General features: G+C 38.0%; 1 protein-coding gene across 11 annotated transcripts in view; it reads left to right on the plus strand.

Moving 5' to 3' along the window:
• The window catches only part of CREB5 (cAMP responsive element binding protein 5), a 616,745-nt gene that overhangs the window by 468,746 nt on the left and 129,782 nt on the right, over positions 1–18,217 (plus strand). For 10 of the 11 annotated variants that reach the window (XM_056519876.1, XM_056519873.1, XM_056519872.1 and 7 more), the window contains 2 exons: positions 6,050–6,176; positions 17,013–17,123. In XM_056519876.1, coding sequence (XP_056375851.1) covers positions 6,050–6,176; positions 17,013–17,123 — 238 coding nt within the window. The remainder of the gene's footprint in view (positions 1–6,049; positions 6,177–17,012; positions 17,124–18,217) is intronic. The other variant, XM_056519877.1, reaches the window with a different exon arrangement.

The following is an 18,217-nucleotide window of genomic DNA, read 5'->3' on the forward strand; positions in this document are numbered from 1 at the left end:
AGACAGAGGTGTCAGCAGAAAGCACTGTGATCAGACAGAAAAGAATTCCAGAAAGAAATACAACTTCCTGTGGAACGTACAGTAGGTCATAAGTACTGGAAAGATTAAGATTTTTAAATAGAAGTAATTTACGAATCTGTTTAATTGATTTCCACCGGAGTACCCCTTTAATATTCTAAAACCAGTTGGTTATCTCTAAATATAGGCATCATGCAAAGATCCTAGTTCTGTCTGTACTGGGAAATGTTTAACCTATAATATTGCGAGGTTATGAATGTTAACTGAATAGTCCCCAAAACAAAAAATTTTTTATTAGAATGTAGAATCTCCTTTACTTTTTCCCCCCAAATGTTCTTGTGGTGTATTAAATACCTTCATAGCTATAAACTTACGAATAATACACTAGGTCTTTTGATTCCATCTTCACTACGGTTAAATCATAGGCATTGTAAGAGACTAGTTTGGTTTTGTCATTGACATGGCTGCATGGTGACCTCTAGGAGAGTCTGTTTATTTGGAAAGTACTGGGATCATGGCAAGTTAATCTGGTTTTGGTGGTGAACTGAATAGTTTATTTTTATGTACTTGAACTTTGATGTATAGTGTGCATTCTGCTTTCTATCAGTTTTTAAGGTATGATCCTATGAGATTATTTCATAATACGGTCCAATAAAAAAATCTGTCCTTTTCCATACAACATAGCAAAATGTACTGCACATATACATAATAAAATGTAACCCATATAAAACAATGGGGCTCCTGTATGAAATCTCTTCTAAGGTCTACAGTAGTGTTCCCCAACCGGTGACATTTAACCTGTTGCAAAACTACAACACCCATTATTGCAGTTTTGCAACAGCTGGTAAGTTACATGTTGGGAACCCCGGCCTAAATACGAAATAACAACTCCTGCTATGGTCAGTAGTGGCAGTAGCAGGATCTGCAGCATTTCCAGCTAGAGGACATCAGCAACATTGCTATGTGATGTATATGCATTGTCTACATTTAACACAGTCCTGAGAGATTTCTTAGGAACAAATCTCAACTCTTATGAGAAGTGCGTCCCAATCTCTGTACAATGCTGCAGAACATGCTATCGCTATATAAGAAACAAAGGGTGATACATTTATCTTACCTTAACTATCCTGTTAATTCATTTTATTTAGAAGGATTTATTTATTAAATAAATAAATGTATTTAATAATAAATAATTAGTTATTAATTAAATAAAAGTAGGTTTTGCCTTTACAGGTGCTGAATTGTTAGTGTGTGGTCAATGTATTTCTTACTTGCATCCAGGAGAAAATGGAATTTCAGTGTTGATTCATTTTTGTTTTTTTAAGTTAGATACAGTCACTATCCTCAGGGGATTAATATTAGTTCTGACTGATAAAACGTGCAAACTGTAGTAGTAAGAGTGTATTAATAAACAAGAAGAAGGCAGAACATGTGCATCTGGAACCATTTCTGTAGTCTAGACAATTTAAAGATAAAATTCTTATAGGAGCTGGCAAGGGAATGATGGCTGTTGGGAACCAGATTCCTGAGCTGAAAAGGTGATTTTACTAAATTACTCTGAAAAAGGGAATTGTATTGACAGAAGAATGGAGTAATGGAAAACCCATCCATTATGCACTCATTGTGCATTATGAATTTTGTTTTAGAATTCATAAAAACTCATATTGGATGCTATGTGCAATAGTTTTTGAAACACAAAACATATTGGTTATGATTGCTGTAGGAAACAAGTGAGTGGCAATCTGGGGTTCTTGGGCCTACCTGAGGAAATGATTCTGAGGTTCCACCCTCTATAGGGAACATTGCACACTAATTTAAACATATATGTAAGCCCCTGTTTATCTTATCTATGTTTGATTATTTGGGCTATTCTCTCCATGTTCTGCTACAGTGACAATGAGACTTTAGGACTTTGAAAATGTGTCTGGAATAACTAATAAAGTTAAAGGATTGTTATTACAATTCAGCTCTATTTACTATTCCAATTTTGCTAAAATATGACTCCCCAGCCCCCACCAGCCTTTTTGTGGCTACCAGAGGTGTTGGGGAGCTGAAATCAGTTGAGCTGGCTGTCTTATGCCATTTGCATGACTCCTTTGACATTAGAGAGAGTTGCCTAAATGGCATGGCCTTGAGAGCTACACTGTTTATTTAACTCTCAGAGTTACACAAACAGTGTAGTTAACAGTGCTACACCATTTATGCATCTCCTATTAAAGTCAATAGGAGTTATGGAAATTGTATAAGAAAGCCAAATATGTTGATTTAGGCTTCCCAACCACCTCTATGGACACCTATTGACCTGCATAAGTGGTCTTGATGCAATAACTTTGCCCAACCTTATGTCCTCATAAAGACTGCTAAAACAGCATTCCAGTGTAAGGACTTTGATACATAACTCACATTATCTCTTCTGTGAGCTATGCTCACATCACCACTAAACCTTACCATTGTCCTGTTTCTAAAACAGAACAACAAAAATAATGGTGGTGTCGGAGCTGCTAAATGGTGGCAGCAATGGTACTTGGAAGACCCATTGACTAATAGGGTCCATCAGTTTTCAGTCATGATGTAACAGAGCCTCCAAAGCAGTTGAGAACCAATCCTAATACACTCTATGGCAGTCATATGCTAACTGCATTGTTTTGCACATTAGTAAAGCTCCCCCCATGTATAGTCCACTGGATTTACTGACAGACGCATACCTCTTAGTAAATCCAGCAGCGCCATGGCTGCCCTCGCATAAATATAAGCCAGTGGTGTCAAATGTCGCTTGTGAGGAAAGTGCGCCCCCAGCAAACCCCCTCCATGCAAGGTTGAGCCACATCCAGCCTCCTTCGTGCTCAGTTTTCTGCATATGTAGAGGTTATGAATGAAAAATGCCATTAATGCGCAAAAATTTGTGACATTTGGGCATCTGTGCCACTGACACAGCTTAACAAATGTCCCCCAAAGACTTTGTGAAGGAGATATTGGATGAAGAAACAACTGTACCAGCTAACTATGTACTCCATTTTTTAGAGAATAGCTGGATATTTTTTTATAAGACTCAAACTGCAAATGTAATTGTATATACACTTAATATCTGTTTATTTCTAAATCTATGCAGGTCTGTGGAGTGCCTAGAGGGTTAATGTACCATGTAAAGTTCTAGTATGTGTGGGCAAAAACAAGAAGATCATATTGAAATAATTTCAACTTCCTCTAAAACCATTAAATGCATTTATTTTATTATACAGGCTGTACCCCCAGGCGCCCAATCTTCTCATCTTATTCATCAATACATGAAGCTAGTATAAATGTCCACAGATCATTATATCCCTTTGTACCATCGCACATAATGGTTTTATTAAGTGATTAAGAATACAGTTCATGTAAAAGGATTGTACAATCTATAGTGGGCTAGAGAACGTTTCTTCTATTTAGATCTACAACTCTCAACATTTTTGTTCTTTTCAATAACTGCTTGTTCGCTATTCTTTCTCTTGTATTATGATGTTTTGGATTCTGCATTCATTATACGGTAATGTACATGTCTGCAGTATTCTTTGCTGGCCGTTTATAGTATAATGCACCAGTTGTCTTCTTTTGGCAATCGGCAAAACATTCTGATGAATTTTAATTCGGAATACCCCATTCATAGTTGCTTTAAAGAAATGTAAAGGGAGGTAAGATTTTAGAGAAGTCACAGAAGCCTAAATTAAGTATGGTGAATATTAGTGCTGGGCGGTATACCGGTTCATACCGAATACCGACATTTTTGTGCTGCACGATATGAATTTTAACCCATGCCGCAATACCGGTTTGGCCCCTCCCCCTCGAATGAATGGATTATCAGCTCAGCGCTGCGCTGTCCCCATCAAGGAACTAATCATATGTGAACCGCGAGCGCTGTTCAGCCCAGCACTACTTACTACTCACATTTGTCACCCGCAAGCGCTGCCCTCCTGGTCCTCCTGTTTGCTGCGGCCGCCGGCGCTGACACTCTATACCAGTGGTCTTCAACCTCCAGATGTTGCAAAGCTACAACTCCCAGCATGCCCGGACAGCCGTTGGCTGTCTGGGCATGCTAAGAGTTGTAGTTTTGCAATATCTGGAGGTCCGCAGATTGCAAACCACTGCTCTATACTGTATCCCTATGCTCGGGCTGCAAAAGGTAAACAAAATAAACTTTAACTCACCTTCCCCGTCGGTCCGGACTTGCTTCCCAGGGAATGGAACGTCGGACAGACGTCAGCCTATCACCGGCCGCAGCGATGTTCTGCCTCGGCCGGTGATAGGTTGAGCCCACTGTCATGTAAGAAGCTGGCTTCTTACATGACAGTGGGCTCAGCCTATCACCAGCCGAGGTGGAACATCGCTGCGGCCGGTGATAGGCTGGCGGCTGCCGACGTTCACGTCCCCAGCGTAAGGCCAACGTCGGAACATGCGTTTAATTTGTTTACCTTTTACAGCCCGAGCATAGGGATACCGCACAGTATAGAGTGCCAGCACTGGTGGCCGCAACAAACAGGAGGACGAGGAGGGCAGCGCATGCGGGTGACATGAGTAGTACCCCGATGGGGACAGTGCAGCGCTGGGCAAATCATTTATTTTGGGGGAGGGGAATACCTTTATATACCGGGATACCGCCATAAATTACAAAAATACCGTGATACACATATTTGGCCATACCGCCCAGCCCTAGTGAATATATCATTCCATGGGAACTCTGGTATGATAGGCCTCCTGTCATCACATGATGACATCAAATGTTTCCAGTTGTTGAAACTAGTTACCATATCTCTTTAGGTTAGTAGATTCTGTATTATTGTAGATAGGTTACAATTCAATTATTTATCATAAAAACTAAATAATATTTTGAGATATCTATTTAAATAGTACAGTTTCATTAAATTAGATAAACATGTTCAGTTTGTCTAATTTTCAGGACTATAAATTGTTGTACTTTGCTAACAAATGAAAAAAAAATAGAGGGAAAGTGCATTAAGACATAACTTTTATTTGATTCCTTTAAAGCTTACCAATTACCAGTGTGAACCCTAGTACCATTAAAATCTATATACAACTTGCCAGCTATTGCTGGACTTACCGGACAAAAGAGTTAGTGCCAAAACAATTTGGCACAATGTGATAAATAACAGGGATAATAGGTTGAAAGCCATATATTCCCTCAAACCCCTACTTGTTTCTAGCACAGTCAGTGGTGTCCTCAGGGGGAAGTGGGGTGTTATTATTGTATCCTAAAGGCAAGAATTTTATTATTGTATCCTAAAGGCAAGCAGGGCCTGGTTTACTAAACACTAAATTGCATTTCATCAGAATGTAGACCACTGCATACCAGCTAAATTGGTATATTCCCTAAACTAGGAATGTGGCTGATTTTGCAGAATTAACTTTGGATGGAATTGTTGGCAAGTATACTACTGTAAACAGAGGCGGCATTCTGCTGACAGACTGACATATTAATGGCATGGATTTCATAATAAACCATAGATCTCTTTTGTCATCATAAATTAATCATATATGTAACAATTCTGATAACATATAAGAGAATTTCTCTAACTATAATTCCAAAAAATATGAATGTAGGTTCAGAGATGACTGAATAGAAAGGAGTGTTGTAGCTAAACTGGTCATTTCTTTACCTTTTGACTGTATGTTGGGATGTTGTGTTGGTTCACTCCTCCTAAATAATTGCATTGTACCATATTTATTGTCTTCAACTGAAGAAAGAGAATGTTGCCGAAAACAAGACAAATGGATACAAATCAGATGTTACCGATTTTTGGCTTGTGTTTTTTGCATTCTGGAAAATGTAATATGTAAGTTATTGGTCACTGAACTGTTCTCTATTATTATAACCCACAGTCCTGTGATAATAAGAGAGCAATGAATAGGGAGAGCTATAACACTAAACATAGGTCAAAATATCAGGTATCTCGAGTGGAAGCTTGACATGTGATACAATACACAGCACTTGTATATATTGTCTGTGATACTTAGGCTGTTTTCTTTCTGTTCTGTCTAGGCCTGTCCCGGGCTCTCTTTCCTCACTACTGCATCTCCACAACAGACAACGACAACCAATGCCTGCCTCTATGCCTGGCACGCTGCCCAACCCCACCATGCCTGGATCCTCTGCTGTGTTGATGCCTGTGAGTCATTATAAATTATGTTCTTGTACGGTATAATGTCAAGAAAAGCTTGTTTTTATAATTTTTTTTTTTTTTACCTTATTTCATTTTGCATGTTTAATCTGATCCCTTATTGGGTCAGGGCATTTTGTGGTAAATGCTGCAGTGTTGGTGAGTTGGTCTTATATTATACTGTATATGTCTGTGTATGGTTTCTGGGAAACAACTGTGTTTCAGGGGTATTCTAATTCTGAAACCTTTTTTGAGCTGTCTTATAAATGAACATATACAGTATTAGTAAATAAAGTTTTTTTTACTACCTTTCTGTGATCTTAGGGGAAAATTTATCAAACCCTGTCTAGAGGAAAAGTTGCTAAGTTGCCCATAGCAACCAATCAGATCACTTCTTCCATTTTTCAGAGGTGTTTTCAGAAATGAAAGAAGCAATCTGGTTGGTTGCTATGGGCAACTCAGCAACTTTTCCTCTGGACAGGTTTTGATACATCTCCCCTTTAATGCTTATCTTCTGGTCCTAACCCAAACTGTCTGTTTTGTTTTCTCTATTGCTCTACCTCTTGTCTAGTGTAATCCTGTAATTGACTTTCTGTTCCTGTTACACATTCTAGCCAGGAATTCAGCCAACTCTATCTCCCTCTCCCTGCACTTTTCTGATTATAACCCCACCCACTAAACCAGACCAGAAGTGTTGCAGTGAAGATAACAGAGCAGACAGTATCAGGAGCAGAAAAAAAGCATGCAAGACCACAAAAAGAAAAAAAAAGCTTTATTTACCAATCTAGGCTTATTGTATTTTACTGTTGAAAATAGGTTTCATAGTTGGAAAACCCCTTTAAATTCAATTGTCCATTAAATATGAAAGTAAATAGGTTAAGAGATGACTTTGCACTATAATGCACCAAAATATTCTTCCAGCCCACTAGTAATTACTGTAAATTGATACAAAATTAATACTTTGATGCTTTACTGCACAGAAGAGAGGTCCTATGTAGGAATACTGGGGTCATATTCAGTCAAAATTTTTGCGTTTTGTGCCAAAATTTTGGCGCAAAAATGAATCCATCAGATATGAGAATGGTCCAAGGTTTACACTAGTCATGCCAGTTTTTCAGAAGTGTCGTGGTTATCTAAATGTCATGTTTTACATGATATTTTCAAAGGGGTGAGAGTCCATTTTACATGAAAAATTTCACACTAGCTCTTTCCTAGTGTAGAAATCACAGAAATGGTCGTAGTTTTTTAGGTTTGTTTTATTCTTTAGTTTGTTTTTTTTTGTAAATTTGGAAAATGTTAATACATTTTCTTTTTTTCATGGTCACTGCACCTGCATTGGCATTTAACCCCTGGACATGTTTTATGCATAGAGTTATCACTGTAATCATGGAATATAACCTGCGGTACTTCTGCCAGAACTTTCTGGGATTTTTTGTGAAAAAAAAAGGTGCCAAGAAAAAGAACTCTCACATATTTTCATATTTTCAAAGCAGCACAAGAGACATGCGAGGAGAAAAACAAGTGATCAATATCACTGTGACAGAAATTACAGTATTTTTTTTATTAATGCCCCCACTGTGTATATGTAAAGACATGGTCACATGTGGCACATTGTAGTAGTATCCATTCCATTGCGTTTTGTCTGCAGCATATACATGGATTTCTACAAGCTCCATGCAGATGAAAGGGACAGTTAAAGGAATATTTGCAACAAATATGCTGAATGTGACTTTACTCCAAGGACATGTTCACACAGGCAGAATCTACATCCCATCTTAAACTCTGTGTGCAATCTACTATCTGGATTTTGTTGTGAATTTTCCTATGGGTTTTCATGCAGATTTTTTAAGTTTCCATTAATGTCAATAGGATCTTCCATACAGAATGAAGCAGAAAAGTATTGTCACTTTTTTTGCTAGGGATTAAAAGTGCAGTTTCTGAATCAACATCCATGTGTTTTTAGCTGTGTGAACATGCCCTAAAGGATACTTTATTAAAGGGGTACTCTGTCCCTAGACATCTTATTCCCTATCCAAAACATAGGGGATAAGATAGACATCTTATCCCCTATCACAGGGGTCCCCAGATCTCCCTGCTGCACCCTACATTCGTTTACTGTGTCGGGTGCCATGCCGGAGGCTTGAGACGTCATGGCCGTGCCCAGCTCTTGATGTCATGGCCACGCTCCTTCAATGCAAGTCTATGGGAGGGGCGTGATGGCATGGCCGTGATGTCATGAGCGGGGCATGACCGTGATGTCACGAGCCTCCTCCCCGCATCGCCAGTCATCCAGCAGGGATATCTGGGGTGCCGCAGCTTGGACCCCCGCGATCAGACATCTTATCCCCTATCCAAAAATGTCTAGGGGCGGAGTACCCCTTTAAGCTATTTGTGTTTTAATCATATAATATGATATAATGAAAAGTGTAGACAAACTAGATTTGTTTTAGAATCATAAACATGGCAGGCTCTTTTATATTATGCTCATTCAGTGATATCTACAGTTTTTATTATATTCTGAATAGAAATGTATCTAGCAAAGACTGGTTTTTGGAGTAGTATTGGAATGTTAACCTGTAGAATGTAAAAATACAGCAAAAAATATAATTGGACGAGTGCCATTTAGCACATGTAGAGTATCATATAGGTTCCCTCAAGGGTATATGGCCATTAGTGCTATCTAGTGGTCCATTGTTCCCTTGTTCATCTCAGTACTCACTCACTTTGTGAACATCTGTGTAAGGAGAGAATTCAAAACACAGGTAATCGTGTCTAAACTTGTGTGATCTCTACATTCGCATCAAGGTTCAGGTTTGGGACACAGTATGTGATTCCATTATTAGCAGACAGTAAGTAAAGGATATAACGCATTTTTTTTGCTTTTTTCACATTTTAAATTGAGGCCTTGAGCTAAAATTAAAAATGCCCATCTATTTAACCTGCATTCCGTACCTCATAATGAGGATTTTGAATACAAATTTTGCTTTGATATAAGCATTCAGACCCGTTGCCACTTACAATTTAGCTCTATAGGCCTCTTATTTCTCTTGTTCATCTCTGAGATGTTTCTACACCTTGATTGGAGTCACCTGTGATGAATTCCATTGAACAGGATTTGGAAAGACACAACTCTGTCTATATAAGGTCTCATAGCTGACAAGGTATATCAGATCAAAAGCCAAGTCATGAGGTGGAAGGAACTGACTGTAGAGCTCAGAGACAGGATTGTGTGGAGAAACAGATCTGGAGAAAGGTACAAAAACACATTCTGCTGAAAGTTCCTAGAAGCACATTGGCCTTCATAGTTTGGAACAACCAGGACTCTTCCTAGAGCTAGCTGCCCCACCAAAGAAGGTTTTTTGTTTAAATTTTTTGTTTTTCAGCACAAGGCCACAACATTACAAAATGTGAAAAAATACTTTCTGAATGTATTGTATGTTAATAAAGGGTTATTAGATATAAGCTATGATCCCCTGTGAGTTAATAAACAAGAATACATTATACCAACGAGATCAGCCTGCTTTTTGAACCATACTGTTTATAAAGGCATATCCAAGGCTGGAAAGCGATGTGGCATAGGCCAGTTATTTGTCATTTATACATTATCCACATATTTAGCACCACTGTGCAACAAATGTATCATCTACATGCACCTTTGTACTGCTTCATGTGAACCGCTGGACTGTCGAGTAAAAAAAACAAACAAAAAAAAAAATGGGAAAAGATAGCCACTTGATATATATATATATTAATTATAATAATTAATGAAAGGTGCCCCTACATTAAAGTGGATGATATCAATTATAAGGAACGTTTGGTTTGTTGGGTGAAATTTAAAGGGTTTTGGCCTAGTTCCAGTTTCTGACAAAATATTATTTAATACTTAGGTTAGGTTACCTACATAAAGAGGCTTTATTCTGGCAGTGCCCTTTACTCGATTCAGGTAAAATCCTGTCCCTTTTCTGCCCCATCCTTCAGTGCAGTTAAGATGACAATCTCATCCATAGCATAGCTGCACATTGAGGAGCATGTTATATAAATGTCACTTTACATCCTCTATGGGGGAGATTTATCAAAACCTGTCCAAAGGAATAGTTGCTGAGTTGCCCATAGCAACCAATCAGATTGTTTCTTGCATTTTTCAGGGGCCTTTTCAAAAATGAAAGCAGCAATCTGATTGGGTGCTATGGGCAACTCAGCACCCTTTCCTCTGGACAGGTATTGATAAATCTCCCCCCATAAGAATACACTGACAGCTGAGGATGCCAAGTGAGGGGTGTAATGAAGGGCAGATGTAAACCACTATCAGGGCCATCTATCCTGGGTTGCAAAACCTGACACCCTAATGTGGCCCAGTCTAATCTTCGCTATGGGCTGCTCTATTCTTTGTACATGACTGTTTCAGATAGATTAGTAAAGATCCATTTTATCCATGGTACATTTAATCAATTATACAACTTCCAAAAGGGTCAGCGGCCCTTGGGACAACAATTTCTTCCTTCAGGGGCAGATGAGGCCATTTCTATTATAGGTTTAGTTCTCTACTGTGTGGATAGGAAAAACCAATTGTTGTGACTGTCTAGAAGTGACCAGAGACATAACAGATTTTACTTAAAACTTAACATTATTATAGAGTAGAATGTATGTAGTGATTTGGCAGAATGTATGTATTCCACTTATAGACCCTCTGGACTTGCTTGATAATTCTTCTTTGCTTTGTCCAGTCTTGAGTTTCCATATTTATTTCTAGTTGTTGACATTATTCTCCTTTTATTCTCTTCTGTTTCTGATTAAAGCTTCAAAATATCCTTTTTATTCTTGACTGATATATTCTTGTTCCAATATCGGAAACATCTTCATAATGAAAACCAATTATTTATATTCAACTTCTCCACTGGGTCGGGGTCTTTTTATATACCAGCAGCAGCCTGCCTTTGTTCTTCTTTTAACACATACTGTGTCCTGCTTTCATTCTGCTGATTAACATGGAACCATCCTTTGTCTGGTCAATTTTAAGTAATAGCATAGAAGCCTTCGTGGTATAGAAATCATTTTTGGAATGCTTACTGGAAATGGGAAACATATCATGCCGTGTTCGGAGAGTACTTATTTTTCCCTTTTTCTTTAACATTTTCCACCCTCCCTCTTTTTGCACTTAGAATTTTTTTTTTTATAGAAACCACAAAAGAGATCAGCACTAAGTTGACCTCTGCTAGGGCTATCAAATTCCACTGTGCAGATGTATCTCTTGGTAAAGCTAGCTGACACGCCTGATTCGCAAAGCATGACAGTTTATCAACTCGCAGATTATGTAGCCATGTACCATGACTGCAAAAAAAAAAAAAAAACAACACAACCTTCTATAAAACAAAAACATCTTAAAGAAGTATAATGTAATAGTATAAGGCAAATAAATAACGGGTGAAGAAGACCTTTTCCTTAACAGCTTAGAGCACACGATAAAAAGGATTATGCATTTAAAAGCTTTTAGCACTAAAGTTGTCCGCTGATAAGACAGAGTTTGTTTTTCTGCCATGTTGATGGCTATTTGTGATAAATACGGTAAAGCTAAACCAGTCTGCTTGTCACATCAGCAGGCCAAGGAGACCAGAAATATGATCTCCTCTGCTTTCCCCCAGAGCCTTCCTTCTAGTAACATTCTGGCAGCACTTACCCTTCTGTAATGATCAAATGTATCACAAACCTTCACGTTCTGATTACTTTGCAGAGAATATACCATTTTCATCCTTGGGAAAATGCCATAAATTTCTGTTCTGTTTCAACACATGCTTTTAAAGCTGCAATTTCTTCTATAATAAATATATATTGTTTATACAATGTACTAGATGCTCTGCTCTAAGTTTTTTTTTCTAAAAAGATTTATTGTCTTATCGTAGTATAAGTTCTGCTTTTCCCTATCTTTATTTACCTTTAGTTCTAATACCTAGAAAGAGGCCAAGTACATGTTTTTTCCTCATGCTGTTTGGTGAAACACATAAGAAAGCCATTATTTAAAGTGCACTAACATTGGAGGAGGTAACCTTTATATCCAGCACTGGGTATGGATTTGTTTTATTGCTGGAACTTCTCATTCATTTGGTTGAGTTTTTCCAAAAATCTCATTTGTTTAAGCGTTCTTTGACCCCATCTGGTATCTGCTCAAGGGTAGTTAGAAAATAGATAATACTATGGGGTGCTATTGCCTTCAGACAAGTTGACATTTAAAAAAGAACACCCAAAAATCTTAAGTAAACTTAGTGAATATGCACTACAATATAATGCACAAATATTGGATTTAATACTTAAAGGGGTATTCCAGGCCAAAACTTTTTTATATATATATCAGCTGGCTCTGGAAAGTTAAACAGATTTGTAAATTACTTTGATTAAAAAATCTTAATCCTTCCAATAGTTATTAGCTTCTGAAGTTGAGTTGTTGTTTTCTGTCTAACTTCTCTCTGATGACTCACGTCCCGGGAGCTGTGCAGTTCCTATGGGGATATTTTCCCATCATGCACAGCTCCCGGGACGTGACATCATCATTGAGCAGTTAGACAGAAAACTTCAGAAGCTAATAACTATTGGAAGGATTAAGATTTTTTAATAGAAAAAATTTACAAATCTGTTTAACTTTCCAGAGCCAGTTGATATATATATATATATATATATATATATATATATATATAAAAGTTTTTGCCTGGAATACCCCTTTAATGTATACCAGTCCTTTTCAAAATGAGCTGCTGTTTATATGTGAGAAGTAGCACTATTTCTACCCATTGTATAACTTGTATCTGGCAGACTTCATCAGGGTTCCCTCTGCAGGCAATTGTCAGTTTTCCCTGAGCTCTACTCCAGAGTGAACGCAAACTAGCTACTATGACGTATCACTTACATGGCTCACATGTTTCTGTGGCACACTCTCAGAAGCAGCAGCATAGAAGACATTGTAGACCAGTAATGAGCAGTGTAGGTTGTGAATCCAACACTGGGGGGGAGGGGGGGCAAAGGAGTCTTACAAGGAGCTTCAGCTGCATCCTTGTGTTTTCTTTAGAATGTAAATTATGGTACAGCTATATCAATATAAAGAATCTCTAGACTCCACATTGTTTTAGGTATGGGGACACAAGTACTTATCCTCAAAAAATGTGTTTTCCAAATTATGCAAACATATTATTATTATTATTATTATTATTATTATTTTAATCCTTTATAGTTAAGTTAGTAACTTTATGAGTGAATGGAGTATGTTGATGTATAGCAGATGAAATGCTGAAGTACTACTATTTACCAATATCATTCAGTATAATTTATAATTTCCTATATACAGTAAAATAGAGCTAAATGCTGTATTCAGTGATGATGCCTACACCTTATGGTTAAATTTGGTTGCTACAGAATTAGACAGTGAAGTCTGTATAGACAAGATACATATGTAAAGCACCATATAAAGGTATCCTTTATATGAGAACATAATTCTGGGGTGATATTATAACAGAGGTAACATTAGTAAGTTGAAGCACTAGAACTGTTCACCACAGGCCACTTTCAGGCATCAATAATGCAATTCAATATTATGGCCGCAACACCTGGACCTGCCACAGTTCAACTGATCGGAGCTTAGATCACCATTGACCTGTTGGTCCACAGGATGTTTGAATGTTGCAGTTCTGATACAGATGCTAAAAGGCAGATACATTACATATATCTAAAAGCAGCCTTAATGATATATTCCTATGATATTTATATGAGTTTGGAGAAAAGGCTATAATATTGGATTATATAGGCTTTAAGGAGTATCTTGTCAAGATATATGAATAAGTGCTCATGTATACATAAACCATTATAGGCTCTTAAAGGGAATCTGTCAGCTACAATTCAGGTTTTAATTTGATGACAATATAAGATATCTGTTAGAACAAGAAGACACATGGGGGGTTATTTATCATTGTGTTATATTCCTTTTTTTGGTCTAAATCTGCAAATTTTTTAAAAATTTGGCGCTAACTACAGGTTTTTATTTTTTGCGGGGTTTTTTTTGTTTGTTTTTTTACCAGTTCTAAATTCCGTCATTTTGACCTTTTGGTGTTGCTAGACCATTTTTTAAAGTGACGGATGCAGTGGTCACAAATTTATTATCTGCGTGTTTTTAATTTTTCCACAAATTTTCTGCAAAAGGTGCAAAAAAAACCCCGCAAATCTAGACCCCCTCCGGACCAGGTCTAAAAAAAATGACTACTCCTTTGATGTTTTTGCAGGCGTTTTTAATTCTTTTTTGGACTTTTTTTTTATACAATTTCGTAGGGTACCATAAAAAAAAAAAAATACAGTAATGATGGAAAAAATTGTATTTAATGAAATTTATCTTTTTTTTAACCAAATTTTTATTAATTTTTAAACAGGGATCAATTTATGTGTGCGGGCAGGGCACTAAAAATGTAGCTGACAATAATAAAAATGTAGTGTGTGTGTGTTTTTCCCTTTTTTTTTAAAACATTTTTTAGGTAGTACTAATACTCCCAACATGGAACACACTGTTCCATGAAGGGAGTAGTAGTACCTGTACTCATTGACAAATCGCCCCGGGTCTGTTGCGATCCTTCTGTATAATGTATAGATGTGGCCAGCCGCTCTTCTATGGTCCCCTGCACTGACGTATATATACACCTATCCATATTTCCCACAGAGAGCTGTGATTGGCCAGATGGTTCCAGCTAATCACAACTTTGTGGGAAATATGAATAGGTGTATATACACATCAGTGCAGGGGAAGAGCGACCGGCCGCATCTATACATTATACAGGAGGATCATAGCGGGTGCCAGGAGTGACACCAGCTGTGATCTTTCCTTAACTGCAGGTACTACAGCTCCCAACATGGAGCACACTCTGCTCCATGCTGGGAGCTGTAGTACCTGCATTAATAGACAGATCGCAACAGGTGTCAGAAGTTACACTCGCTGTGATCTGTCCATTAATGCAAGTACTTCAGCTCCCAGCATGGAGCAGAGTGTGATCCATGTTGGGAGTAGTAGTACCTGCAGTTACAGACAGATCACAGCAAATGTCACTCCTGACACTCAATGCGATCGTCCAATCTATTGCAGAGATGCGGAGCGGCTCTATACAGCGCTCCGCATTTCTGCACTATACTCCGGCCAGCCAGTGATATGAATAGAACATCACTCATTCATATTTCCCTCTGAGAGCGGTGATTGGCTGCAACCATCCGGTCAATCCCCACTCTGGGCAGAAAATATGAATGAGTGGTGTGAATTTTTATTCACATCACTGGCCGTCCGGAGTATAGTGCAGAGATGCGAGCGCTGTATAGAGCCGCTCTGCATCTGTGCAATAGATAGGACGATCACATCGAGTGTCAGGAGTGTCACACCCGGGGCGATATGTCTATTAGTACTGGTACTACTACTCCCATCATGGAACAGTCTGTTCCATGCTGGGAGTAGTAGTACTACCTAAAAAAAATTGAAAAAATACATGAAACACACACACACACTTTATTAACAATTAATTAAAATTTTGTTATAAAAAAAAGTGTTAAATAATTTCTTCCCATCCCTACTGCATCCTTTATTCTTCTTTCTTTTTGGTACCCAAAAATGCAATTTCCACTCAAATGAAAAAATGGCAGAAAAAAAAAACGTCGGACGCAGGAAATTGCACTGGCATTTTTTCTGGCGTTTTTTTCTGTGAAAAAAACGCAGGGGGAAAAAAGTGGAATCCTAGCCTTAGAGGCAGGATAGACATGATCTGAATGCGGGGTATAAAATGATCTGGGTGCAGATCTGTGCAAAATTTATCATGGTCACTGCGACAATATGATAAATTTGGAGCAGCAACGCAAAAAAAAAAAAAAAAAAAAGCATCTAGACAAACCACAAAAATTATCTAGCCAAGATCATTATTGATAAATCTCCACAATGGTACATTTTGTATACCTGTCTGTGCTTTAGTAAGGAATAAAAATACTTTCATTCGCTGGTGCTAAAAGCTAAAAAGGATGTTCCCAAGCTCCTGAAAGACTGAAGGCCTCCTTACTCCCTGTCATCACTCTGGCTCATCTTCCAACTCTGAGCCCTATTTCTAAATATTGTTCCTGTGCTGTACATACAAACTGTATGCAGGTGCAACATTTGGAAACAGGGCTCGGCTTTTAGCTGCCTGTCAATCATCAGGGACAGGGATGGGAGAGGGAGCAAAGAGGCATTCCAGTCCTTAGCACTTCAGGGCCTTGGGAACACCTCTTTGACCTTCTGAACAAGAGACTAAAATCATTTTGCTGTGTTTGGGGAGCACAGGCAGATACATGAAAGGTACCATGTGTTTCCTTGTCCTGACAGCTATGTTACAGTGCCAGTAGATTGGGACATGAATTGCAGCTGACAGATTCCCTTTAACGGCCAAACCACAATTGAAGCCCAGAACTTCCCCTATAGTCTTGATATATCTATCTATCTATCTATCTATATACATACTAGTTGAGGCTGAGACCCAAAAGTCTAGCAAAATAGATCCCTTGGCTTGATGGTTACAGTGTATACCAAATCAAATATTTGCATGAACCCGTTTTTTACATGTAACATATCCTGTACAATATCAGACATATCAAAATAATTAAAATAATAACTAGCTAGTGACATCTGCTTTCCCCTGCGATTCCAAATTCCTATGATTTGGGAATCAATAGTCTTGCTATGGCCATTCAAATAATTTGTTTTTTTATTTCAATTAGACATCCAAACATGAATAGAGGTCTATTTACCTGACGCTGTCTTATTGTGGATTCAGTGGGTGTATGTCACAATTTTTCTCATATCCCACACAGATGGAAAGACAGATGTCAATGAACTCCAATATCATGGGGATGCAGGGTCCCAACCTAAGCAACCCTTGTTCTTCACCTCAAGTCCCTCCAATGCACTCAGATGCCAAAATGGTAAGAAAATGCAATGCTGTTTTTATTAATACAGATTGGAATATATGAAATGTAGACTTGGTGAAATGTAGACCTAATCATTTCGATCACATACTATTAACGGTTAGAAACCTGTTCAACCCACATCAGCAGCAATAAGATCACATTAATGTGACTTACATTGCACAGTTTCTTAAGTTATCTTTATGTAATGAATCCAGATTAACAAAACAGTAAAATAATGGAGGGGTGAATAGAACTTGCAAAACAATGTCGTACTAACTAGTGAACATAACCCTGTAGATGAGCTCTGTGGGTAGGTAGCTACAGAATAAAGTACAGTTTGCAATTGATTCTTAGGTTGTTAGAAGACAGATACAAATGTTACCTAATAAAGGTACAACTAGCATTGGCATTGCAGGTAGGCATGTTTCATTGGAAATGTATTCTCCCTAAGGGAGAATTGGCAGAAAGGTAAAAAGACGTGTGTCTCTGCAGATGAGGATCTACTGTCCTTTCCCATTGATACTTACAAACCATTATTCCATTAAAGCTAAATACAAAGAGCTGCATAGTGCTAACAATTATTAGGTTTGAATGATAGAATCAGATCTGTACACAAAATGTTTATCTGCATATCTAATACCCAAGTCATGGTCTACTAGACCGATATATGGAATTGCAGGGTATGAAGTAAATAGTGGCATACACAAAAATCATAGAATCCCATAGCAACACTCAGTCCGAACATTACTTCTCACTGCTGCTTCTGACAATTGTACTATGTCTTTACTAAGGTTGATGTCCAGCATTCAATTTCAAGGTCCAACATTTGTGTTCTGATAGCAATAAAACCAAATGCGTAATATTGTGTAGTAAAATAAACACAAATTTCCCCTTGGTAGGGTCAGGGATCAATATAATCACAAGGCTGCATTCACACTTTGTTTTTACATTACAGGTGCCAGATCCGGCTGGGGGAGGGGCAAACCGGGCTCTAAACCAGGGCCTAAGCCTGGGACACAAAATCCCTTGTAGGAACCCCCCCCCCCTTATTAAAATGTAACTTTTATTTAATAGCTTCTTAAAATGAATGTGACCAGTGATTTTAAAAA

The sequence above is a fragment of the Hyla sarda genome, chromosome 5, assembly GCF_029499605.1.
Source record: "Hyla sarda isolate aHylSar1 chromosome 5, aHylSar1.hap1, whole genome shotgun sequence".
In the NCBI taxonomy this organism is placed as follows: domain Eukaryota; kingdom Metazoa; phylum Chordata; class Amphibia; order Anura; family Hylidae; genus Hyla; species Hyla sarda.